A 27,410-nucleotide genomic window follows, 5' to 3' on the forward strand; every position below is an offset into this window, starting at 1 on the left:
CTGGCATGATTAAGCCTTGTTGTTCTTTGATTAAGCCATGCTGACTTTTAGCAGTCACCACTTCCCTTTCTAAATTTGTATGTAACTTCTCTTTAATAATACATTCTAGAGTTTTTCCAGGAATTGAAAACAAATGCACTGACCTGTAGTTTGTAGATTGTTTGAAAATCAGGATATTTTAACTAGACCTCTGTATACCTCCCTTGTTCCCTATTATCTTTGAATCCTGACTTTGACAGTGACTCAGCAATTGAATTGCCCAGTTCTTTCAGTAAAGAACTCTCTCCAATATTTATTAATCTCTGCCTCCAGCCTTTACTCTCCCTTTCCCCTTCCTTCCTCCATAGTGTCATCTTTCTTGGAAGTCTCCTGGTTCTCCAGCCTCACTAAAAGCTCCTCAGGCTCCTTATAATTCTTTCCTCTTAAGGTGGATGTGCCTCAAGACAGTCTTTTCTTGTCCATTTTCTCTTTTCCTTGCAAGTCTACTACATTCCTAGGTTTTCCGTTGTCACATTTAACAGATGGTGCCCAAGTCTTTTTCTCTATCCCTCACTTCTCTTCAGAGCCTCCTGCTTCACTAACTGTCTACAGGATATTTCTGCTTATATTCACTAGAACTTTATCCCAAGCCACAATTATTAAATATCTCTTCCCCTAAACCTGCTATTCTTCTAGTTTCTCCTGTTTACTCTTTCCTATCTCCCACCTAACATGTCTAATCAATTATCAGTCTTGTTTATTCAAGCTTCACAATATTTCTAGCATCTGCCCATTTTCTCAGTCTTAACTACTACCGCACTAATACAGGATCTCATTACTATCTTTGCAAACTTTTGTAGCAGCCTCCTAATACTCTTGCCTCCACTGTCTTGCATCCTTCAGACCAGATTAATTTTTCTTCAGCCTTCTTTTTTTTATTAATTTATTTTTAGTTTTCAACATTCACTTCCACAAGATTTTGAGTTCCAGATTTTCTCCCCATCTCTCCCCTTACTCCCACCCCAAGACAGTGTGCATTCTGACTACCCCTTTGTCCAATCTGCCTTTCCTTGTATTACCCCCACCCTACCCTTTCTGTTTTCCTGTATGGCAAGATAGATTTCCATACCATTGCCTGTACCGTGTTTCCCCGATAATAAGACACTGTCTTATGATTTTTTTTTTGGACAGAAAAACACCAGAGGGCTTATTTTCAGGGGAGGGCTTATTTTAATGAACATTGACATCAATTTTAATAAACAGGTAAATGTGAACCAAAAAATGTACCTTTATTCAATAAGCAAATCACTGGGGAAGAACAGGATGACGCGCTCACTGCTGCAGTTCTGATTGGATGCAGCTTGGAGCGCGGCGTGCATTTCACCCGGGGGGGTGGAAGGGCACGGTGCATACAGAGGGTACCGTAATGTAGCGTGTAGCGCAGGGGATCACCTTCACTACAGTAGCAATCTCAAGAGGGCTTATTTTCGGGGGAGGGCTTATTTTAGAGGAACCTTACACAGTAAGGGCAGGGCTTATTTTCGGGATAGGTCTTATTATTGGGGAAACACGGTATATCTTATTTTCCAGTTGCATGTAAAAACAATTTTTAACATTTGTTTTTAAAACTTTGAGTTACACATTCTCTCCCTTCTTCCCTCCCCACCCACCCTCATTGAGAAAGCAAGCAATTTGACATAGGTTATACATGTGTAGTCTTACAAAACACTCCTACAACAGTAATGTTGTGAAAGACTAACTACATTTACCTCTATCCTATCCTGCCACCTTCATTCTGTTCTCTCCTTTGACCTTGTCCCTCCTCAAAAGTGTTTGCTTCTGATTGCCCCCTCCTCCCGTTTGCCCTCCCTTCTATCATTCTCCCTTATATTCCCTTCCCCCCATTTTCCTGTAGGGTAAGATAGATATTCACACCCAATTGAGTGTGTATGTTATTCCCATCTTAAGCCAAGTCTGATGAGAGTAAGTTACACATATTACCTCATTCCCTCTCACCTCCCCCCTCATCCCATCCATTGTAAAAGCTTTTTCTTGCCTCTTTTATGTGAGATTATTTACCCCATTCTGCTTCTCCCTTTCTCCTCCCAGTATATTCCCTCTCTCACCCCTTAATTTTATTTTTTAGATATCCCTTCATATTTAACTCACCCTGTGCTGTGTGTGTGTGTGTGTGTGTGTTTGTATTCCCTCCAACTGTCCTAATACTGAGAAAGGTCTCATGAGTTACAAACAACACCTTTCCATGTAGGAATGTAAACAATTCAACTTTAATAAGTCCCTTATCATTTCTCTTTCCTGTTTACCTTTTCATGCTTCTCTTAAATCTTATATTTGGAAGTTGAATTTTCTGTTTGACTCTGGTCTTTCCGTCAAGAATACTTGAAAGTCCTCTATTTTATTGAAAGTTTATTTTTTCCCCTGAAGTATCATACTCAGTTTTGCTGGGTAAGTGATTCTTGGTTTTAATCCTACTTCCTTTGACTTCCAGAATGTCATATCCCAAGCCCTCCAGTCCCTTAATACAGAAGCTGCTAAATTCCATGTTATCCTAATTGTGTTTCCACAATACTTGAATTGCTTCTTTCTGGCTATTTGCAACATTTTCTATTTAATCTGGGAACTCTGGAGTTTGGCTACAATATTCCTAGGAGTTTTCCTTTTGGGATCTCTTTCAGGAGGTGATCAGTAGATTCTTTCAGTATCTTATTTTCTCCTCTGGTTGTAGAATATCAGGGCAGTTTTCCTTGATAATTTCTTGAAAGATGATGTCTAGGCCCTTTTTATGATCGCAGCTTTTAGATAGTCCGATAATTTTTGAATTAATCTCTCCTGTATCTGTTTTTCAGGTCAGTTGTTTTTCCAGTGAGATCTTTCACATTGTCTTCTAGTTTTTCATTCTTTTGGTTTTGTTTTATAATTTCTTGATTTTTCATAAAGTCATTAGCTTCCATTTTCTCCATTCTAATTTTTAAGGAATTATTTTCTTCAGTGAGCTTTTGGACCTCCTTTTCGATTTGACCATGTCTGCTTTTTAAGGCATTTTTCTCCTCATTACTTTTTTGAGCCTCTTCTGCCATTTGGGTTAGTCTTTTTTTTAGGTGTTATTTTCTTCAATATTTTTTTGGGTCTCCTTCAGCAAGTCGTTGACTCATTTTTAACGGTTTTCTTGAATCACTTTAATTTCTCCTCCCAGTTTTTCTTCTACTTCTCTTACTTGATTTTCAAAATCATTTTTGAGTTCTTCCATGACCACTTCATATTTTTCTTGGAGGTTTTGGATGTAGGAACTTTGACTTTGTTGCCTTCTTCTAGTTATATGTTTTGATCTTCCTTGTCACCAAAGTAAGATTCTGTAGTCTAATTTTTTTTCCCTGCTGTTTACTCATTTTCCTAGTCATTTACTTGACAATTTAAATTTAGCTCTTTGTTAAGGTACATCTTCGCTTTTAGTATGGAGGGTGTACTGTCCCAAGCTTCAGGAGTTTTATCTAGCTGTTTTCAGAGATATTTCTAGGGATCTGTAAATTTAAGTTCTTCCAAGATTGTATGATTAAAACAGAGGTATTTGCTCCTCTTCTAGTCTGTGATCTGGTCTGTGAGTGACCACAGGCACTCTTTTCTACCTTGAAACTGTGAAGAGGATTCCCTCTCCCCCGCTGCCACAAACTCCACCATGCCAGCGCTTCTCCTCACCCCAAGACTGCCACCCAGGACTGTGACTCAAATCCAAGCAGGACAAAGCAAGAGAATCCTGCCTCGGCACCAACAGAGAGATCCCTGCAATCCCCTTCTGATCAGCCACTTGATTACCCCCACCGTTGGTGGGCCGTGAGCACTGGAAGCAGCCTCAGCTGCCACTGCCCCAGCCCTGGGTCTGACCAAGCTCCTTTCTCACCCAGGTCCACCAGACCTTTCCTGCTTACCTTCTAAGTTGTCTTTGGCATTTGTGGGTTGAGAATTCTGGAAACCACCACAACTGCCAATGATTCAGTTCCCTGAGGCCTGCTCTGGCCCCATTGGTGCTGGTGCAGCCCACACTGGACAGCATTCCTCTCCTCTCTCAGACTGGTGCAGCAGACCATCCAGGTTGTCTTGGGTTGGAAATTTGTTTCACTGTCACTTTGTGGGTTCTCTTGCTCTTGAATTTGTTTAGAGTCATTTTTTACATCTGTTTGGAGGGGTTTGGGGGAGAGCTCAGGTGAGTTCCTGCTTTTACTCTGTTATCTTGGCTCCTCCTCAATAATTTTTCTTCATGCATAGATCTGATCATGTCACTCACTTGCTTAAAAATATCCATTGATTTCCTGTTGCCTGTTAATCAAAGTTCGGATACCTTGGTTTGGCTTTCCAGTGCAACTCTACCTTTCTAGCATTGTCTTATAGTACTCCCCAGAATAGGGTTTTGTTGTAGTCACTCTAGGTTCTGGAACATGCCTTGCAATATACTTCCTCTATTTGTAGTTTATGACAAGCTTATGTTTAGCACCTATTAGATGCTAGGCACGATTTTATGTGCTGGAGATAGAGACAAAGTGAACAGACCCTTGAAGGACCTATTCTGGCATAGAAGATTACATGTACATAAGTAGATAAATCACAGAACAAATCCCCTTAATTAAAGGATTTGTTCTGTAAAATTTGAACTTAAAAGGCCTCTTTTGAGGACCTAAAAGGCCAGGTGTGGCCTTCAGGCCACAAGTTCCCTGGAGTGGTGATTTGTCAGAGGGAGAGTATTGCTAACCAGCTGAAGGATCAGAAAAGGCTTCATGTAGATGATAGAACTTGAGTTGAGTCCTCAAGGACTTTTCTAAAAGGTGAAATTGAAGGAGGAATTATGTTCTAGGCATGGGGAGTAGCTAGTGCATGGAGAATGAGCAGTAGGAAAGCCTTATTGTTTAGAGTACATGCAAGGGAGCTATGTGTAATAAAACTGGAAAGGTTAGTTGGCCCCAAGTTGTGAAGAGCTTTAGATGACAAAGAGAGAATTTTGATCTGGGAGGAATAGGGAGTCATTGAAGTTTATTCAGTATGCAGTGATGTGGTCTGGATTGTGCTTTAGGATAGTCACTTTGGCGGTTATGTGGAGTGAATTGGAAGGAGGCCATTTGGGTGACTTGCAGTAATCCAGATGAAAGGTAATGAGACCCTGAAATAGGATGAGGACTATGTGAGTGGGAGGAAAGGGATAGAATGAAAACATTTTGGGGAGATAGATACTATAAAGTTTGGTAACTTTGGAGACAACACTGGAGTTGGAAATTTGGATGATAGAAAAGTGGTGATTCCCTAGATTCCCTAATAATAATAAGAAAGATTGGAAGAAGCATGGGTTTAGGGGAAACATCCTCTTTTGGATATATTGAGTCTGAAATGCCTTTGGGACAGTCATTTGGAAATATCAAATAAGCAGTTATCAGGTCTGCAGAGTATAGATTTGGGAGTTATTTGTGTAGTGACAGTTATACCAGTGGGAGCACTAATCAAATCACCAGGTGAGAGAGTATAGAGGGAAGACCTAGGATGAAGAGCTCTGCAACATTTTCACATTCTACATGCTGTCCCCTGGGCCTGGAATGGCCTTCCTTGCTCTTTAACGCTATAGATGAGTCTTGTATTATTTTAAACCGGATTTGTCAGTGTAGGGAACTCCCAGTGAGCAACAAGAATTGACTTGCCACACATAGCCAGTATGTGTTAGAGGCAGGGATTTCAACCAAGATCATGAGCTCAGAGAGTGGTTCTCTTTCTACTGTCATAAGTGTCAAACTTCAGGGCCTAGGTAGCAAGCAGCCCCCAAATTTCTCAGTGCTGCCCAAACCAGATTAAAATGTAAATGAGAAATACTTAACCAGCTAAATTAAAATTCAACATAGTTATCTTTGTTGTCTCATCCTGTACAAGGTAAACTCCATGGAGGTATGGTATATTTCCCAAATTTTGTGTCTCTTCAGGGTTTTGCACACAAATGTTCAATAAATATTTCTCTTGTTTGAATTTGCACTATTTTATGTGTTTTTCAAAAAAAGTTCATTTATAATCTACTACTGGCCATGAATAATTCAGAATTGAAGTTGAAAGCTTTGTTTATGAAAAAAAATTCTCCAAGTAGTTGATAGATCAGATGAAAATACTTTGATAGAAACAGTATTCTGTTGGTGGGACCTATGTTGGGTTACTTTATAGATTTTTGTGAGTAATCTTTTAGGTGCTTCAGCGTAAAGGTTATTTGAGGATGGTTATTTGAGGATACTAGATACTATAGGAAAAAAAAAAAAGATGGTGTCTCTCCCCTTAGAAGCTTACAGTAATTTTACAGTTGAGTGGAATTTAGACTTAAAGAAAATCAGCTCATTTTTTCATAAGAACCAAAGGGAGGAGTCAGCATGATAGAAGAGTTCAGTGTTTAATTTTTTTTTTCTAAATGTTGAGAGTCATAGAATAAGAAGTGTCTGCTAGTGAGTTGTGTACATAGTATTAGGGTTTAATGACACTCAAGCAAAGTTATAAGGCTTTGTAATTATCTAGAGAAAACTGTTTAGTTGACCACTAACTGAAAGGTGGCTCCCTTTTATCCACAGTTCCAAGGGTAGCCCTGGGGTTCCAGGTGCAAATGAGTAAGGTCTTGGGCATGAATGGGAAAGTTTTCATCAGTCAAAAGTAACCCTAGGAGTTGTAGTATATTTAGAAGTAAAACCAGGATTTGTATTTCCTTCAAGTTTAAAATTGTGGTTGATTGACTTTCCAGACTCCATCTTGGAGTGAAATGAACCTATTCCTGGGACCTCCCCCCCTTAATTTAGACTTGCCTAAACTAAGAATCTTAGATAAATTTTATGAAGGACAGATAAAATGGTGCAGATTTAAATAAGAGAAATATTTAGTAGACATTTATGTGCAAAATGCTGTGATGGATGACACATAAAATTTGGGAAATACATCATTGCCTTCGTGAAGTTTGCCTTCCACAGTATGAGACAACAAAGATAACTATAAATAGAATAATATTTCATAAATTCATTAGAAAGGTGCCAAACTAGGTGAGGTCCCCCAGGATAACGAAGGTCAGGGGCAAGCCTAGCCACCTTTCCAGCCAGCAATAGGACCTGTCAGAGCAGGGAAGATAATGTTTTGCAGAGAAAGTTAAATTGGGACATCTAGTTCAGGAAGGAAAGTTACAGAGAACACAGAGGAGCAAGAATCTTTTAAGAAAGAATGTGACTTAAAAGTTCTAACAACTGGGTGATAAGTGGGAGAATTGTTAAAGGGCCCATAGTTTGGCATGGCAATGATTGTGATAGGGGAAAGAGAATGTAATAAATTCAGAGCTGAGACAGAGAAATGGCATGATAATGAAAAGTGCAGGCAGGAGGAGAAATTAGGCAGAAGAGCAGGGGGGTTTGTTTGTATTTTATTAGAAAATAATAGATTTCATTTTAACTGGTATTTCAGCTTCCTACCCTGCCAAATTTTCCCAGAGCTGAGTCACAAAATTGACTACTTGGAATGTGACCTCTTTTCTTTTTCCCCAGTGCTGTTGTTGGTATTTGTCATTTTTTCAGTCCTGTCTGACTCTTCATGACCTCATTGGGGGTTTTCTTGACAAAGATACTGGAGTAGTTTGCCATTTCATTCTCCCTCTTCATTTTACAGATGAGGAAACTAAGTCAAACAGGGTTAAATGACTTTGCCCAGGGTCATACAGCTAGTGAGTGTCTGAGGCCAGATTTGAACACAGGAAGATGAGTCTCCCTGACTCCAGGCCCAGCGCTCTGTGAGCAAGGGGCCACCTAGCTGCATCTAGGTGCTAATGAGTGCTATAATGGCCAAAAGGCTGGCTGCAGGAGGGAGGTGCCAAATGGGATATTGATAATACTAGATAGGCCCTGAGTAAGGAATTTTTGGAGTAGCCACAGACTTCAGAATCTTACTTCTTGAGAAGGAAGTATTTTTATATTTAAATGTTATCAGACTTCTCTAACTGATTAATGAGCACTTAAAAAATTCCAGATTTTTAAATTAAGCATATAGCCTCCCTGTTGAGGGATAAAGGTGAAAGTAGGTTGTAAAAGAATGGGAATAGTCATACTTGTTCTTCAGAATCCCACACAGAAGAATTCTGTATCTGCCCTCCCAGCTAATCTGCCAAGACTAGAAGCTATGGAGCCTAGTGTGTTCGGTCCCCTCTTATACATCAGTTTGGTGACATGAAGTGGGCATCACTTAGCACAATCTTGGATCTACCTTTGTACTCCACCCCTTCATCATCCTAACTGCTTTAAATACCATACCTATGGACAGCTTCCATGGATCATCTATATTTCTCACCTAGTCAGATCTATCTGAGAGTTCCTCCTCTCTGCATTTTCAGTGTACCAGAGATGTCCCCTAGGTGTAGTGTCTAGGAATCCCCCAAGCCAGAGAGCCATAGGATTCTCCTTTTTAGTCCTAGTCTCCTCCCTGTCCTGGCAAGCTGTATTATAGAGAAGAGAAAATTCTATAGTGTTGATTTCAGTTAGGTGAAACTCACTGGTTTGTAATTTACAAAGACCATCTAAGTTTTGCTGTGTTTCAGACCTAATTAGACCTTTGGAAAATGCTTTTTTGTGCATGTGTGATTTGTGTAAGCTCATCACTATAACAAACAACTCAATATATTTTACCCTATCACACCCCTCCCTCTTTCATCAAGGGCACCATCATTATTCTGTTTACCCACATTCACAGATTTGGAGGTCAGTTCCTCATTTCACTCACCTCATATGTCTAATTTCTTGGCTGTATCCCCTTTTCCCCCCTAACCCAGTCACCACCCTTGTTCAAGGCCTCATATTTCATCTGAATTATTGCAATAGTCATCCAATTGGTCTCCTTGTTTCAGTCTGTCTCACTTCATTCTAAACACCACAGAACTACCAAAGTGATTTTCCTAAAACATGGATCTGACTATGTCACTCCCCTATTCAAAATGCAATAGATCCCTCCTGCCTTTAGGAACAAGCATAAACTCCTCTGTTGGTAGTCATTCATCAGTAAGTCTGCAAGCATTTATTAAGTACCAACACTCTTCTAATCTCTGCAGATACAAAGAAAGTAAAAAACACAATATTTAAGATTCTTCACAACCTTGCTTCATCCTGCTTTCCCAGCTTTAGTACACGTTTCTTCCATCCATATCTCTCCTTTCCAGCCAAATTTGGCTCTCTGGCTCTTCCTCACACACAGCTCTCCATCTTTCAACTTAACAACTTTGTACTGACTCCCCCCAAGCCTTTACTTCACTCCCTTACCATCTTCTTCAGGGAAGGGGAATCCCTGCTCTTCAAGACTCAACTCAGATATCACCTTTTACAAGAAGACTTTGTTACTCACACTTTCCTCCCCCAGGTCTTTTCCCCCAAGGTTGCCTTGTCTCTATTTCATGTTTTCTGGATGTAGCTATATATGTGTATGCTGTCTTCTCTTTTAGACTGTAGGCTTCTCAAGAGTAGGACCTGTTTTTTTTTTCTGTTAATTCACAGTTCCTGGTACAATTCCTGCCTCACATAATGGAAGCCTAATAATGTCTTTCGATTGATTGTTAACTATAAAATAAGTCAGAATCACAAGGCCTATTGATCAGTAATAGATATTCTTTCATAAAAGATAGTACATTAACCTTACTATGAGAGCAGAAGAGTGCCTCCATATTTAGTCACTCATGAAATTTTTGAAGTGTTGTCTATTAACTTTTATATATCTTGTCTAAATTAATTTTGAGTAGAACCATCATAATTTTTTGGAAAGCGTCATAGACATTTTATTCAATATTTGATATTTGGAAAATTAAGTGTTTCAGAGAGTAGTCCAAGTTTTGAGTTATAATTTTTAGTCCTTTGATGGTCTTATCTCATTCTCTGTTGAAATAGCACATTTAAAGGATTAATCAACCCAAATGATAGACAGGAAAAGGCTTTGTTTCTTTTGTTTTCCCCCCTGCTTAAAATAGTACTTTAAAAAGAGAAAATAGTATAAATTTGTTTTTATAATTTAAGTGCTTCATACAGCACACATCTAATTTATTTCTGTCAAAATTTTGAATTAGCTTTATAAAGATTACACAGATAGACCAGCATTGTCATAGTTAATAGAAACCTGTTCAGTGAGGTCTGTGGGCTTCAAGATCAGTAACAGTGCCAATGACAGTGAAATATGGCCTTATCGAAAGGAGAATTCATAAGAGGCTGCCCTGGGACACTACACCACTGTCCTTCTGTGTATCCTGACAATGTTATCTGTCCTCTCAGCACGGAGTATCAAATGTCTGTCATGAGTACAGAAATTAATTTAATGTCACCTGAAGACATGCAATTAATCTTTTAGAGGTTTTCATAATACCTTTACAGAAAGAGTTGCCAGTTTGGCGGATTTGGATTTTGGGGTTTAGCAGAAGATAAGGAAAATTAATTTTTCATCAGGGTTAATACAAGCTAGCAGGGCCACAAAGGCTGAGAAAAATGGTTGGGGAATTTGTCAAGTGTTGTCACTCTAGAATAATGCTGCTTAACGTCTGATAGGTGTAATCAAGAGTTGAGATTTCTATAGAGAAGGATTAATCAATTTGCTCACTACTGAATGCAAGTCAGTGATATCACTCCTTCATGGGGTTTAAGAATGAAAATAAGATTTGATCTGTCAAATTGTAAGAAGTGCTGACACTATCAATAGGCATTTTTATCTGTACATTTAAAGCATTTGTTATAAATAAATTTGTCCCGCTAATGTTGATGGCAAACAAACCATCTCTTTGTAAGATTTGTTCATGATATAACTGATAAAAAAATACTATCAGCTTACTAAAGTCATTTCCACTTTTAAAAACAATAGCACCCTTCCTTTTCCCCCAATAAGATATATTATTGTTTTCACAGCTCATTAAAGGGTCATCATTTCTGAAAGAAAAATCTGGTTTAATAGAGGGAAAGATAAACCTCTCTTCTTCTTCTAAAGGAAAGAGGAATGCTGCTACTCTCAATATGTACAGGCAAATGCAGTTTTCTTGCATAACCTCTTGTGAGGACTGTTAACTTGGAGCATTTTCCACATTACAGAGACTTATTCTTTCTCTATATTAAGAATTCAAAACAAAGCTGTTAATGTGTTTTGAATATAGGTCGTAAATCACAAAGATTACTATCTTGAGGCCATTTCCAGTGTTCATTGGGTAATTTGTATTGACCTATATAGAATACCCACAAACATATTTGAGCCGTTTCTATTGAAGTATGCTTCATCATTCACATTTAAGTTTTGAACAGTTTAGCTAGAAAAATATACTCTGTGCTCTTAAGATACACTTATAATGCCCTGGTGGCAAGTGAAATGCAAAGCCAGGCCCCAAAATCAGGTTTTTCATTTGAAAGTTGGAAGGAATCTACTTTTAGACAACTTAATGTTGTATACAAAACATAACTGACATTTTGCTGCTCACTAATCTTCAAAAATAACAATAGCCATTCATAATAAATAAAAAAGCATCATGGAACAACAAAACTTCATTTATTTAGAAAGGATAGTCTGGTTGACTTAATCTTAGGGTTAATTTCCCTGTGACTGTAAACCTGCCAAGTCTACTCTTGACTCGCTACCTCTTCAGGTAGGTCCTTACAACTCTCTTCCTTTTCAGTCAGACTTTTAGAAAAAAGCTGCATATTTCTTGCTCCCACTTCCTCAACTAACTCTCATACACTTCTTAATTCACTTTTAATATGGCTTCTGCTCTAATATTTGACTCAAACTACCCTCTCCAAGGTTATTAAGCTCTCTTAATTGGTAAATCCAATTTTCTCATTTGTCATTTTTCATCCTTGATCTATCTCTCTGTAGGTTAACCAGCCCCCCTCTCCTGAGTATCCCTTTCTACATTGGTTTTTGTGATGTGATTCTTGCCTATTTCTTCTCTTTACCCCTCTAGGCTGTCCTCGTTTTCCCTTTCTCAGTCGTTGCCTATCCCCTACTCTCCTAACCATGGGTAGATTCCTGTGCCCTGCTCTCTTTTCTATCTCCCTTCTCTAACCTAGTGACCTCATCAGCTCTCAGGGGTTCAGTTATTTAAATAGACTTACAGATCTTTGTGTCTGACACTTCTCTCGTAAACATAGTCCCATATATCTATGACCTTTAGGAAAATTCTGATCTGGCATCTTCGCCTCCCAAACACATCATATTTCCTATATTTTCCCCTAAATCTGTAAGTCAGGAAAATGTTCCTGTTGAAACCATTACTGACTTTCCAGGCACCCAGACTCAAAACCTTAGCATTATTCCTGATTCTTCTTTCTCTCTTACTTCACATATCTATATACTTGCCAAGCCTTTTGCCCTTCTCTTCACTTACAGATACCGCTCTAATTCAGGCCTTTCTCTCTCACTACTGTGAAAACTCTCACCTGTGGTTCTGAGGAGCTGTAGTATATTCAGCAGCCACACCCTGGGAAACTCTCTAGGTAGATGGGCTGTAGCAGCTTGAAGGTAACCAGTAGGTGTCATATCTGTCCTTGAGTTAGAAGGATATCTACCCCAAGCATATGAAAACTTTTTTAGGCAAACTGAGCAGAGGAGAGCAGTTTGAAGGTAGGTGAAGCAGGTGCTGTGGAACACTTAGAGATTGGTCACACATCAAAGACACCGAGGTCATCCACTGCATCCCAGGCTGTCACCAGTTCTGACTTTTGTCCCGCCACTAGACTTCGATGATTCGGGAAGAGAGAGTGAGACTGACAACTTTGCACAACTCCGCTTCATTCAAATTCAGTTCATGAGCCAGTCAAGACATTGGTCCTCTTCGAAAATGAAAGACAAACAACAGTTTTGAAATAGCTTTCTAATTGGTCTCCCAGACTCATAGCATTCCCCTCTCCAGTCTATCTTCTTAAAGCTTAAGACCTCCTCACTTCACTGCTTGAGGTTCTTCTCAATTTGGCATAGCTTTTCTAGACTTACTTTATGTTACTAACCCTTCAGGCAGTCTTATGTTTCAACCAAAAGGGACTACCTGTTTTCTCAGACTCGTCCTTAGCATCTCATCTCCTACCTCCTTGCCTTTTCTCAGGCTTTCCTGTATGGCCAGAATGTATTCCCTCCCTCTTCACCCTCTTCTTCAACCAAGCTTCTTCAAGACAATTGCTCATGTGTCTGCCACCTTCTCTTCTAGTCTCCCAACTTTTTAGTGTTCTCTTTCTCCTCAAATTATCTCATATTTACTTATCGTTGTTTATGTTGTGTCTATTCTAGTTGTGTGACTAAGGTCACAGTCTGGTCTTCCTTCCTTCCTTCCTTCCTTCCTTCCTTCCTTCCTTCCTTCCTTCCTTCCTTCCTTCCTTCCTTCCTTCCTTCCTTCCTCCCTCCCTCCCTCCCTCCCTCCCTCCCTCTCTCCCTTCCTACCTCCCTCCCTCCCTCCCTCCCTCCCTCCCTCCCTTCCTTCCTCCCTCCCTCCCTCCCTCCCTCTCTTCCTTCCTTCCTCCCTCCCTCCCTCCTTTTTTCTTCTCCTAGCCTACCATAGCTTCTTTATACATATTAGGCATTTCATAAATGCTTTCTGAATTAAGTTGCATTAGACTATAAACTCCATAACACCAAGCTTTCAGTGCTTTTACATACGGGGGTGTTCCATAAATTTGCATTGGATTGAATCCTTAAAGTTGTTGCTTTTGGTTTTGATTTGTTTTAAAGAAAATTTTGATATTAGCTTGTTTTCCTTGTGATTTACCTCTTCTAAATGTGCATTGCAGAAGACTAATTCAGGTCTTCAAATATTGATTTTATTCTGGTTATTGTTTTTGGTTTAGCTATCTATGAATAGATTGATATTTTTGGCCAGAGTATTTTTAAGGACCACAATTTCCTCTGATAAAATAACTGTTAAGTATAACTTCTTATTATTATCTGTCTTGGAATTAAATCACAATTAAATTTCAATTCCAAACTGGCCACCTGTATTGGAATTGTATTCACTTTTTAAATAAATTCTGGACTGTATAATTTTTAAAAATAATCTAACTGGTCATAATTGTGTTGTTTTATCTAAAGGAATAACAATTAGCAAGTTAGAATTTTTCCCTCAGGGGCCATGTAGTCCCAGTCTAAACCAAAAATGATTAATGTTTTTGTATTGTATGTCATCCTGGTGAAAGAAAGATAGTTGAAGCCAGCATTGGGCCCCAGACTTGAAGTATACCTTATGGTGCAAAAGCAGTGATAAATTAAGAATGAGTGTTTTGGAGCTGTCAGAATGGCTGATCTTTAACCTAAATTGCACCAAGTTTCATGTCTAATCTAGATGTGAAGTTGGGCTTACCAGTTATCTTTTATTAAAAAGCCATATACTGGAATGAATTGCTTTAAAATTTTATAATTTCTAAGATGGTAACATATTAGTATATAGTAGTTTAGGCAAACAGTTTTTACCTGGGGCTTCCACACCCCTCTTCATTAATGTGTGCTATGTGGATGCATGTGAAGCAGCTAAAGAAAAAATGGAATTGACATAAATCACCCATCAAATTTGTTATATATCATTCTCATAGTCATAGTTATTTCTATGTAATGTGCTTTCTGGCACACATACACAGAGTTGACTTATGTTCCATTAATTACCTTTATCACTTTTAATAGTGACAACTAAATATATAATACTTTTGGACTAAAATTTAGCCTTTTTAGTTCTACAATACTAGTCATATAATCAAAGTGTAGTAAATACTTGTTCGTGATTGCAACCACAGAGTATCTTCAAGCTACAGTTTTGTTTTTGTTCATTTTACCTAGTCCTGTATGAAGACACCACACCTCTTAACGAAAGTTCATCATGAATTGTATGGCTGATGTATATGACAGTAGTACTCTTGATATTAGTAGAATTTAACATAATTCATTGAATATTGGGAAGTTTATTATTAGGATTGAATCGAATAATGGCTATCCAGGATCAGATTTGCAAAATAGAAGACTTTGATAACAAGTCAAAATTAGTTATCCAGTTTAAAGATAGAAACTTTCTGCATCTCAATAATCTGTGTGGGGAGGGGGGAGGGGCCTATAAACCCTTTTTTGTCCTCCCTCCGTAGCACATTCTTTTTTTTAAAAGTCTAGTCACTTGGTTGTCAGATCAAATCAGACCTCAAACGCTTACTACTTTTGTGACCCTGGACAAATCCTTTAATTTCTCTTTGCCTTCATTTCCTCATCTGTAAGATGGGGCTGATAATAGCATCTACCTCCCAGGGTTATTGTGAGGATTCAGTGAGATAACATTTATAAAGTGCTTTTGCACAGTGTTTGGCACATAGTAAGTGCTATATTCCCATGTTGTCACTGTTATTACTGTTCTGCTGATGCCACTACCACTGCCACCACTACCACTACTGCCACCATCACTACCACCACCGCCACTGCCACCAGCACTAACACCACCACCACTACTACTACTAAACTGGTCCAATTTAAATTGATTTCCAATACCTTGATTGTTACCAGTAATCCTGACCTTTTAGGTGAGGAAGCAGTAGCTAAACAGCCAGTTAAAATTTTCTCATTCCACATTTGTTGAACAAATTATAGATAAGCTAATTAAAGTAGTTTGTATCAAGTTTGTCAGTGGAATTCAGGTGGCCTGGCTGTATTGCTATATTATTTATAATATTGCTATTATTCTATATAATAATAAATATATAAATTTACTTGGTTCAATTCAGCCAGCATTTATTAAGTACCTACTATGTAACAACAGGCTTTATAAGTTCAAAGACCAAAAAAAAGAGAGAAATTGTCTCTAGCATCAAGGAGCTTGTCTCCTACTGGGAATAAATAATAGTGCACAGATAGAGTAAGCACAATATATCTGGGGAAAAACTAACAGCGGAGTCTTGTACGCAGCCTGGAGTGCTACAAGGTAGACACGAGGAAGGAGAGAATTCCAAGCCTAGGGTGGAGTAGCCTGTCCACGGACAGGGAGGTGTCATATGGAATGTTATATACAGGGAACATCAAGTAGACCAGTTTGACTAGGATGGAGAGTTCATAAAGGGGAAATAATGTGCAGTTCAGGCCACTAGGGGGCGCAGTGGATAGAGAAGCCAGGCCTAGAGTCAGGAAGACCTGAGTTCCAATGTGACCTCACACTGGCTGTGTGACTGTGGGCAAGTCACTCAACCCTGTTAACCTCAATTTCCTCTTCTGCAAAATGAGCTGGAAAAGGAAATGACAAGCCACTCCAATATCTTTGCCAAGAAAATCCCATATGGGGTCAAGAAGAGTCAGACACAACTGAACAACAAAAACAATACAATATATATATAATATAATAAATAATAAAACAATATAATATATATTAATATAAAACAATATAATATATATAATAAAATAACTTTAGTGTTGATGTTGCTCTCTCCAGAAATGTTTTCTTATGTCACTGTCAAGGAAGGAGAGAACAGTGATTTTGCCTGATAGTGTTTTCTTTAGCCAAGGTAGTGTAGGCCTCCTGTTACCTGCATCTGTGTTTCTGGGTAGTCCAAGTCCTACCCAGAAAATACCACCCACAGGTGATAGGCCCTGCTGCTTTTGTCTTCAGAGCTGCACTGTGCCCTGTAGAGGTCTGTGTTTTGGAAAGAGAGATGGTCGTCATCTTTAAGTTCCTTTTGGACTACATACATCTAATGTCACCAGAATAATTATGGTGTAGGTTCATGACCTTGGGTTAGCAAACTAGGACTAACTGGGCATTTATAGGAAACTGGCCTATAGTTGAAAACCCAACCATGGATAATCCACAAATTACATCATTTGTGTATTTAGTATCAAGAATTACCACTGTAAAATGTTTAGCAGTACCTGAAATTACCTACTTTTAAAGTTTTTTACTCATATTCTCCTTTTTGTAATATATCGTCTATATAACTCTTCTGTGTTCTGTAGAATAGCCTTAAATGATTATTGAAGTCATAAAGTAGATGAAATTAAGCTTGGACTTTTCAGTATTAGGAGTTTTCATTTCTAAGTTTATATCACCCAAGTTAATAGGGGGTGGGGATGCCAGGGAACAATCATCAGATTATGCTTAGGTACATAGAATCTTGTATCTTGTATCATTGAAGTACTCACAGGGTGCTGGCATATATAAATTGATTGGATTTTGCATGTAAGCTGTAGTTTTTCACATTTTGAAGGCTTGCTTTCTGTTGTTCAGTAGTCTTGAAGATCCTCTATTTTCATTCATCCTTTACTTGGTTATTGGGTTTTTTTTTTTTAATCCCATACATTATTAGTCAGAACTGAAAGTGATTGCCTGGTATTTCATCTGGAAGTTTTTAAATATACTCATTTTGGGTGTTCATATTTATGTAGCAATCAAAACTTCCTGGCCTAGGCACTAGGGCCTTAGCACAAGACAAAAAAAAAAACAGTTCCTGCTCCTTAGCTGTTTATGTTCTATCATTTAGAGCATTTATTAAGCACCTACTGCAGACAAGACCCCCACTCTTCAGCCAGGCCTTCACAGTGTTTACCTTGACATCAGCCTTTCCCACAGACTCTCTTCTTGTTCTCTTGCGTAGCTTTCTATTGCTCTGCTGTTTTGGAGTTCTTGGCACTGTGGGCAAGTTACAGGCAAGGGTCTAAAGTTACTTTCTCATGCTGCTTGCCAGGCAGTTCTTGTACAGCTTCGGTACGTGAGAGCCATATGAGGAATAAGGGAAAGCTGGTGGAGTGAGGTTAGTTACATTTATTAATAAGCACATCCCAGAAATGGAGGTGATGGTGGTAATCAGCTCTCATAACACCGTAACAGAGTTATTGACCATCATCACTACTAGGTCCATCTTCCACTTGTAAGAAAATTGTTCAGTAAAATAAAGTGCAAGATCATGTAATTTACATTATTTTGTTCAGTCATAGCTGAGTCTTGGTGACCCCGTGGACCACAGAATGCCAGTACTTTCTGTGGTATTTTCTTGGCAAAGATCCTAGAGTGATTTGCCATTTCCTTCTCCAGTGGATTAAGGCAAACCAGGTTAAGTGATTTGCCAAGGGCCACACAGCTAGTCAGTGTCAGAGGCAGGATTTGAACTCAGGTCTATGGACTCCAAACCCAGTCCTCTGTCCAGTGAACCACCTAGCTGCTTCACAGTTTCATCATATCTACCTGAAAAGAAAAAAACACAACAAACTTCTAAGATTTGAGCATGTGTTTCATGCTAGTTTAGTAGGTCTGATAATAGCTAGCATTTAGTACTTTAAGGTTTATACAGTGCTTTAAAAATATTATTTCATTTTATCCTCACAACAATCCTTGGGAGTAAATGCTATTGTTAGCCTTATTTTACAGATGAGGAAACTGAGATAGACAAAAGTTAAATGATTAACTTACCCAGGGTCACAGAACTAGCAAGTGTTTGAGGCCTGATTTGAACTCAGGTCTTCCTTAATCTATTTACTGTGCCACCCAAGTTTAGATAGTTATAATCCAATTAAAAAAAAAAAACAATGAAATGAGTTGAGAATATTTATGGCATAGTAGTCTGGTTTGAGTAAGAAGTAAAAATGCAAAGTCATTTATGTAAACTGCCAGGTTTTAACAAACAGTGAAAACAGTGCACTTTTAGGAAATGATGGGTGAGATAGTCCCTGTGTTGAACCTGAGTTATTTCTTTAAACTACAGTAGATCTTCAGTGATGTAAAGTGGAGGTTTTTTAATCAGACCTCCCCAAAATTTAGTAGACAAAACAATATAAAGATAAAAGTATCATGAATGTGTCTACATCAGATGTTGAATTGCTAGTTATAATTTAAAACTAGGCAGGAAATTTTCTGTCCCTCCCGTTATGCACACATTGAAGTGTCAGATTTGTTTTGGTAAATTGTTTTAATTTTAAGTTAGATATCAGCAAAATTATACTCCCAAGTAGTTTTCTCAGAAGTTGATATTTGATTGAATAGATACTGAACAGCATGATACCTTGTTGATTTCAGCAGGGGGGAGAGAATGTTGGCTTTTTTCACCCAGAGGGTCAGCCCCAACGACTTCCTCAGTCTCCAGAGCTAAGACAGCATCCTGTTCGGAAAGTTACACTGACAAAGGGAACAACACTTCATCAACAGCAGCAATCTCCAGTGGCAGCTCACATACACTCAACTGTTCCTCCAGGAGTTAAAAACATCCAAGGAATTCACCCAACAAAGAAGGTAACATTTTTTCTTTAGAATCAGTTGGCCCTTTCAGAGAGGTAAAGAATGTATTTAATAAACACTAGAATTTTTTTTTACTAGCCTTTCAGGAATTCGGAAATACCTATTACCTATTAGTTAACTTCAGTGATTTCTCTTGTCTCATTTCTGAAAACAATAAAATACCAGTAGCTGAGTTTGATGCATTGTGTTAAGGTTTGCAAAGTGCTTTACATACATTATCTCATTTGATCCCCACAACCTTATAAAGTAGTTTGATCTCCCTACAGTTTTGCTTATGGGTGTGTGTGTGGGAATACTTTTGGGAGAATTATTTGAATAAACAGTTTTATTAAAAATTGATTACAAAATTCATGGGCACATGGGAGGTATACTGATTTATCGGTGAAGATTTAGAACAGTGACTAAGAATAATATAATAATAATAAGTAATATATTTTTTTATTATCCAGTTAATCAGTGGGATTAAGATCCTTTGTAGTGTGTAGGTGGGGTGCGGTGGGTCAGGGTAGGTGAAGCTTTAAGCTGCTTAGTGGGGTCAGTCTCTTCAGGAGCGCAGGATTGGAATCTGCTTGTGCTCAGGTCTGCCTCATCTGCTACGCAGTGTTGGTGTCTACAAGTAGGCAGGTCTATGAGAGAAGTTCAGGAAGCAGCCGAAGGGAGCTCCTTCCCTCTGCAGGACTCTGGAAAGGTGATGGAAGTCAGTGAGATTGAAGGAGGCAGTTTCTGAGGCCATTCCCAAGTGTCTAAACCAAAAGCCTCAGAGTGGCCAGGATATCTAGGGTCTTCTTCTCTCAGCCACCCAATTGGGGGTGTCAGGTTCCAGGCTAACTAAGATCAAGGACATAGGCAATTCTGGTAGCAGTGTCTTTTTCTCAGGTTATTTAGGTCTCTGAATGATGGCAGGACTCTGAGAAGCTGCTGCTGTCCTCCACATCAGGAAGAAAGCTGAGTCACAGGCCCAGCCTGAGCACAGGACTGGGTCTCCCCCGTCTCTGGCTCATCTTCTACATAGCTGCCAAATTGGCATTTCTGATGTATACCTCCATCCATATCGTTCTCCATTTTAAAAAGCTGATACTTATCCATTACACTTAGCATAAAATACAGATTTCTCTTTGGGAGGCTCCACTCCAGGCTGATTGATTACTACACAATTCTTCACATATACAACATTGTACTCCACCAGGCCTACGTGTTCTTCCCCATAAAACACACTGCCTTTTATTTCCTTCCTCTATGTCTTTGGAAAGGCTGTCTCCCCTGTTGGGAATGCCGTTCTTTCTTACCTCTGTTTCTTCAGACCCTTGCCTTGTGTGGAGACCCAACTTAAGTACTGCTACCCAAATCAAGACACTTCTTATTCCCCTAGTAAGCCACACCCTAAATGTATTGCTTCATGAACAGTTGTTCTTTCCCCCCAGGAGAACATAAGCCTCTTATTTTGTTTGTATCCTCAGTACCTAACATAGTACTAAGTATATTGTAGGTATTTAATAAATGTTTGTTAATTGGTTGATAGCTACTACAGGTGTTTTATTCTGAGTTTGTCACATGCCATGATCACACGGCTATTAAATGTCAGAAGGATGTTTCAAACTTAGGTTTCTTATGCTTCTTCAAGACCAGTGTTATTTCCACTATCCGTATCATGATGCATTTCACTAGCTGGGGTGTCCAGTGGAATCAGAGCATAAATTCATATCCTTCTTTAGCAACTTGCTTTTTGACTCTGGGAAAGTCATGCAACCTCTCTCAGCATCAGTTTCCTCAAGGGATTAGACTTGATGGTGTCTTAGGTCATTTCCAGATCTAAATCTATGATTCCTTGATCCTAAAAATGACTACAGATAAATTTTCTTCAACATTTTCCTGATGAGACAACCCAGCTTTTAGACTTTCAATTTAAAATTCAAGCTTTTTGTACAACCTGATTCTTAAAGATGCTCATGGTGACTAAAAAGCATTGACTTGAGCCTTCAACACTCTGTTAAGAACTCTTTGTACTTAACCTCTCCCTTGTCACCTGAGAGTTTCCACAGCTGAGATTCATTCTTTTGTAAATTGACCTAACTTCAGTTGGTGGTTTCTTCCACTAAGGATTATGAGCTGTTCCTAAACAATCTGTGGCATGAAGTTGTGTTCTCTTCCTTTGGCAGAGTCAAAGCCATTCTTCTTTGCTTAAGTTAAATAAATGTATCATTGTGTCGTAGTGGTCAGAATACTTCATGGCTGCACTAGGCATCAGCAGATGCTGATTTTCCCTCCCTACACCTCAGCTTGGAAATTGTTATAAATGATCACTGCTTTAGAGCCCCTTTAAAACTCTGAAAATTCTGTAATTCTAAAGTTCCTGTTACTAAGTTGTCAAATGTAGATATAGAAACAGGCTGAGATTTTCTTTTATTGGCTAGATCATGAAAACCTGAATCCTTTGTGTAGAACCATTGGCATTTCCTTAGAATTAAAGAAATATTCGACTGCATGTACCTTTATGGTGCCCTTAATATAGTTTTATGTACTTTTTTTTTTTTTTTTGCCTTTTGGAGGGCAATTGGGGTTAAGTAACTTGCCCAAGGTTACACGGCTAGTTGTGTGTGTGTGTGTGTGTGTGTGTGTGTGTGTGTGTGTGTTAAGTGTCTGAGGCCAGAACCGAACTCGGGGCCTCCTGACTCTGGGGCCAGTGCTTTACTCACTGCACCACCTAGCCACCCCTAGTTATGTACTTTTACAAATGAGCTCAAGGAGAGTCATAATCCCTAATTCAGGTGTTATTCCCCCCAGATTTGGGGATGTTGATGTTTGATAGGGTGAAGTAGTGGTATTTTTCTTGCTTTTTGCCTAATAGTTGATTTGTTGATTTTTAAACAAGGATTATCTAAGTGCATTGTGTCCTAAGTGAAGTAGTTAGCATTGTTGGCAACTTGATGCCTCCTCTAAATAAAAGAGCTCATTTTTCACATTATGGGATATTTGCTGAGGTCTCCTGTCTTTCTTTGAAGAGTTACTTTTAGTTCCTTAAAGTTTGAGATCATCGGAAGTAGGACTCACGAAATAAAGTTCCTGATCAGATCCAGAAAAGGAAATGGTTCAGCACAAGGAAAAGCATTTTGGAAGAGCAAGTGAGGAGGGACAAATGAAGGAATCTGATATCTGTACCAGACTTTCTCATCTTTCAGATGAAGACTTGAGGGCTACTATTAACATTTGGCAGTGTGATAGTGGGGATTTCTTCTTTTGTTTATGATTTAGACTGGGTGATATCCCATCCAACTCTCAGGTTTCTCTAATGACAGATCTTGATCCTCTGGTTGAGGGTCTGTGATATTAATAACATTAACGTTGAAAACACTTGGGTTTTGTATGATGGATGTCTTCTAAGGAGTTCAGGTTCAGTCCATCTCATTAGCATCTTGTGAAATAGGAACAAATAGAATTATTCCATTGTTTTTTCCTGAAGAGAATCTAGAGTACAAAAGGATTAAATGACTTTAAGGAGTACTCAGTCATAGATGAAGTTTTTTGTAGTCCAATTTTTTCTTCTATTCTTTCATTTGGAATTTCTGTATTGAAAAAGCTTTTGGATCTTATTTTTAAAAAATCCATCACTGGAAAGAATACACAGTGTGACACAGCGGATAAAATACTAGCATTTGAATCAAGGAAAACCTGAGTTTGAATGCTGCCTCTGATGCTTTATTAGCTGCCTTACCATGGGCAAATTATTTAACCTCTCCACGCTTTCCTTTCCTCATCTATAAAATGGAAATTACAATGCCCATAATACCTACATCACAGTATTGTTGAGATTATACATATATTAAGTATGTAAATATATGTGCATATATATACACACATACAACAATTATATACTTAGCAAAACTTAAAGTGTTCTAAAATATCAATTATAATTATAGGGAAATTGTACATCTAAACCTATATTAGGTGTTAATTGTTGTGTTTTAATATTAAATTAAAATTTCCAGCAGTTTATTTCCTCTCACTTGTACCTGTGATTTATAGAAACTTTTCAGAATATTTGAAAGTTGGTCTTTATAGAACATATCAAGTACTTTGGGAGAGGGCTCAGGCAATTTTACAAAGACTTCCCTTTTGGGTTCATTACTGCTTGTCAACTCTGATACTAACTTTACTGTGAAATGTAATTGGAATCATCATGAACCTAATGACCGAGGGAGAGTAGGCCCAGAAATAGATTTGGAAAGATGAGAATGAATTGAATAATTTTTTATTAGAAGCATCTCTTGACTTTTTTTTTTAAGCAACATCAGTAACAACAATTTATTGAGCAACTCCTTTGGCTAGGCATTTAAGATACAAAGAGGTATGGGATCTATATGTTTTCAAAATACATTAGATTAAAGAAATCACCTATTACTTGTAAACCTCAAGACAAGGGTGCTACTTTAAGATAAGAACTTTCTGAATTTCTTTTATCTTTATGGATGTTGTTATTATCAATAATGATAACATTTATATAGTTTACAAAGCACTTTACAAATATTTCATCTCATCCTTACAGCAATTCTGGGAAGCACATAGTAGGTACTATTATTATCCTTATTTTACAGTGGAAGAAACTGAGGCAGACAGGTGAAGTGATTTGCACAGGGTCACATAGCTAGTAGGTGTTTGAGATTTTGTTTAGGGAAGTGATAAATATCATAAAGCTTAAATTGGCTTTAGAACTTTGTTTTTGGCAATCAGCTGTTTCTTGAATAGTTAGCCATTTTCCTCAGATTTTTGAAAATTACAGGTCTGTTATTGATTAATATTGCAATGAGGATATTAAATTTTTTGTGTTTTTCACAGCTAATCTTACAGTCAGTTTTATATAGCTAATAACTGTTGAATGAAGCCAGTATTTTCCATATTAAAATATGATTATTTGATTTTCATTAAGTTTTGTTTGCCACCTTTGTTTACCTACAGTTCTGGCTTCTTTTGAAATCCCCTTATTACCCCTTAATCATAATTTGAAAGAAATAATTTCATTAGAATTTCAAGGAATATTGTGTTTTTGTATAATACTTCTCATTGGAACTAACATAGGTCACAGAGTTCAATTTAAAATTTTTCCCAGACTTTCTTTTTCATGCTTCTCAGTTTTTCTTACTAGGCTGTTACTAAATAAATTTTAGTCCTCTTTACTGAAATTTCATGATCCTTTTTCTAGTGGAAAAGGCAACTGGAACTGTATCTAAAAAGTTATCCTTAGTTAAGAAATCCTAATCATAGGGGTTTAGGGGGAACCCTGTTTACTGAATTCCCTTCCAAAAGCTTAGAAATACCATCTGCTCCCCTATCAGTTTGAGATTCCGAGGACTCCTTCCCAATCCAGTTTTCAACATGGCAATTAAAAATGTACAAAATGGGTTAGACAGATCTTGATGCAGTTTGGTTTACCTTTATGGTTCATACACACTTTTATAGGCTTTTAGCACCAAATAATCTGATTTCCCATGTGAACATATCAGAGATCATTTCAGCAGCTTATATTAGCTCATATTTATATATAATGCTTAAAAATTAGATTGTGCTTCCGGGCAGTAGCCCTGTGTGACAGTACAAGTGCCATCACCATCATCATCATCATCATCATCATCACTGTCCCCAATTTTCAGATGAGAGCACTGATATTTACAGAGGTTTCATGACTTGCTTATTACCTAGGAGTTTTAGATGAGACTTCTGATACTTAAACCATTGCTTTTTATGTCAACTGGCCTGTCTCTCAAATATAAAACCTAGCCATTAGTTTGATGTGTCTTAGGCAACAATATGTTACATTGGAGAGAGCCCTAGTAGTTGGGGGATCCAGGGGTTTTAACGCTTTTGTGACTCTGGGCCTTAATTTCTTCCTCCACAAAACAAGAAAGTTGCACTAGAGCTGATGTCTTACACTCCTTCCAGTTCCAAAATGCTGCACTCTGATGATTCACTGGTGAAACATTCTGGAAAAGTAGCTGACAGTAGACAGGAAGCTGCCAGAGAGGAATAGCTCACTTGCCTTTGTCAGCTGCTGTATATTTCAGTTGATTCTGAGTTAATTGCTTAGTTTTCATATCTTGCTATCTGTGAAAATAACCAAAGCTCAAACTTAGTAAATCACAGCACTCTTACTTTTTGTTGTTGGCAGGTCATTATGCATGGGAGAGGCAGAGGAGTAGCAGGCCAGATGGGCCGGGGACGCTTGATGCCAAATAAACAGAACCTGCGCGTGGTGGAGTGCAAACCTCAGCCCTGCATTGTGTCAGTTGAAGGGCTTTCTTCATCAACTACTGATGTCCAACTGAAAAACCTGCTGATGTCAGTAGGACCCATTCAGGTAGGTCACCCTTGGTTTATCATCTATATGCCAAAAGTCTTTCATACCCCTAAGCCAAATTAATTCTGTGATATCAGATGCTGTGTTCTTTATGGATTGGTTACTTCAGTTTAAAATAAAACACTAGAAAGGAAAGATACTTTTGGTTTACTGTGCAGCACTAGGTACTAGGTATCAGTTGGAACATTTATTACATACAGATGTAGGTAGATAATTTAGGCAGAAGCTTATTTTTTCCACAATTCAAAACAGTTGTTATATACAGAAGACCATTCTAAAATTGTATATTAAGCTCCTCAGCATATTTGTAATTGTATATTTAGTGGCAATAGAAAAATCTGAAATTTTTTTTTAACTGTTAGCATATTTTTAAAATAATATTTTATTGTCTAACCCTATACATTGGCAAGAGGCCTCCTTTTAGGCTAATAGATATGTAAGAATCCCCTTTGACATTTTATGCCAGTTTTCCAAGCAAGTTTAGACCCTTTTTATTCGAACCCTTAGAATGTTATATTGAACTAACTATAAAAGCTTCTTCTCCACTGTTACTGTAAAAACTTGAAGTTAGCCATCAAAATTCCCTTGCATGGTACAGTTGCTGGAGCCATTATGTGAATGAGGGTACAAAAATAGGTAGACTATTGGATTTTTACTTGAAAGAAATCATATATATTTGGATCTGGCCTTTTCTGTTAATGTCCACCAAAACACAGCCCATTCCACTTTCACATTTATCTGTGGTTATGGAACCAGTTTAAGCAGCATGAATAATGTAAAATTTAGAGGATGTTGTATCACAAAGTCAGGTATCTGAGGAAGGTAATCTAGGTGAATTTTAAAGCACTGAGTACAAAATGCAAGTGATTTATAATTTTAAAAGATCTACTTATAGACATTTCTGAAAGATACAGGCATAAGTGAAAGCCCTTCTTCAAACTGTACCAGGTGTTGTGTGACTAATACTCTTTCATATGTTACATTTTTCTGTCATAGAATGACTTTTTCTTATATTATTGTGTTAACTAAAATGTCTTTGGAAACTTCATTTAGTAGAACAGACTGTCAGGAGCTAGATTTAAAAACAGGGCTTAGATATCCAAAGAGTGTGTAGAAGAGTTATTTTGTCTCTAGCAGAGTCAGATAGCTGATGCCAGTTGCAAGAACAAAAATGAGCACTGAGAACTTTTATTTGTATTGCCATACATACATGCATCCATACACATGCACTCACACACACACATACATGCACAATATACATATTCACAAATGCACTCACACACACAAATAATAATATAAGAAAACTTTGAAGTTTTATAACAGAGCCAGGTCTGGAGCTTAGTCTAATGGTTCTGAATTGTGACAAAGTGCTAGTGGTCCTTGGTTGAAGTGGCTCATCCTTTTATATTCAGTGTCTTTGAATCTCTAGTTCCAGTGGGCTGATTTCAGTCAGCTAGCCATTGTTGGCTTGTATTCACCTATTCCTGACATGGTTTCACAGGAAGGTTACAGTCTGTGGGGAAACAATATGCTCACATAAAAATATTTATAAAATAAATAAAAAGCCATTTAGGGGAAGGTGACACTAACTACTAGAAGAATCAGGAAGGCCCTTCTATATGCAGTGGCCCTGGACCTGAGCTTTGGAGAAAAGTAAGAAGTCTTTCAGAGGCAGAAGCAAGAAAAGATTCCATTCTGGCTTGGGCAAAGGCAGGGATTTAGTTTCTCATTCAAGGATTTGGTATCACTAAAGGAAGTATTTATTATAATACACAAATTGTGATGAGCAGCTGGAATACTGAGGACAGGTGCTTTTGCTCTCTTCTAGACTATGTTAAACTAGAT

At 38.1% G+C, this 27,410-nt stretch overlaps 1 protein-coding gene and 2 long non-coding RNA genes across 10 annotated transcripts in view; all 3 read left to right on the top strand.

The window, feature by feature from the left end:
• The window catches only part of LOC138158349 (uncharacterized), a 1,179,890-nt gene that overhangs the window by 252,940 nt on the left and 899,540 nt on the right, over positions 1-27,410 (top strand). The gene's annotated exons all lie outside the window — the stretch shown is intronic.
• Positions 1-27,410, top strand: part of RBM33 (RNA binding motif protein 33) — a 173,129-nt gene that overhangs the window by 128,997 nt on the left and 16,722 nt on the right. For 5 of the 8 annotated variants that reach the window (XM_069084477.1, XM_069084429.1, XM_069084446.1 and 2 more), the window contains 2 exons: positions 19,001-19,213; positions 25,377-25,565. In XM_069084477.1, coding sequence (XP_068940578.1) covers positions 19,001-19,213; positions 25,377-25,565 — 402 coding nt within the window. The remainder of the gene's footprint in view (positions 1-19,000; positions 19,214-25,376; positions 25,566-27,410) is intronic. The other 3 variants (XM_069084437.1, XM_069084493.1, XM_069084486.1) reach the window with 2 other exon arrangements.
• On the top strand, positions 1,618-7,013 carry LOC138158310 (uncharacterized). The gene is made up of 2 exons (XR_011167616.1): positions 1,618-6,702; positions 6,845-7,013. It is a non-coding gene; the product is annotated as an uncharacterized lncRNA (long non-coding RNA).

Source organism: Petaurus breviceps, unplaced genomic scaffold (assembly GCF_028583685.1).
Source record: "Petaurus breviceps papuanus isolate PSGF00001 unplaced genomic scaffold, PetGlider_PUasm1.0 115, whole genome shotgun sequence".
Lineage (NCBI taxonomy): Eukaryota > Metazoa > Chordata > Mammalia > Diprotodontia > Petauridae > Petaurus > Petaurus breviceps.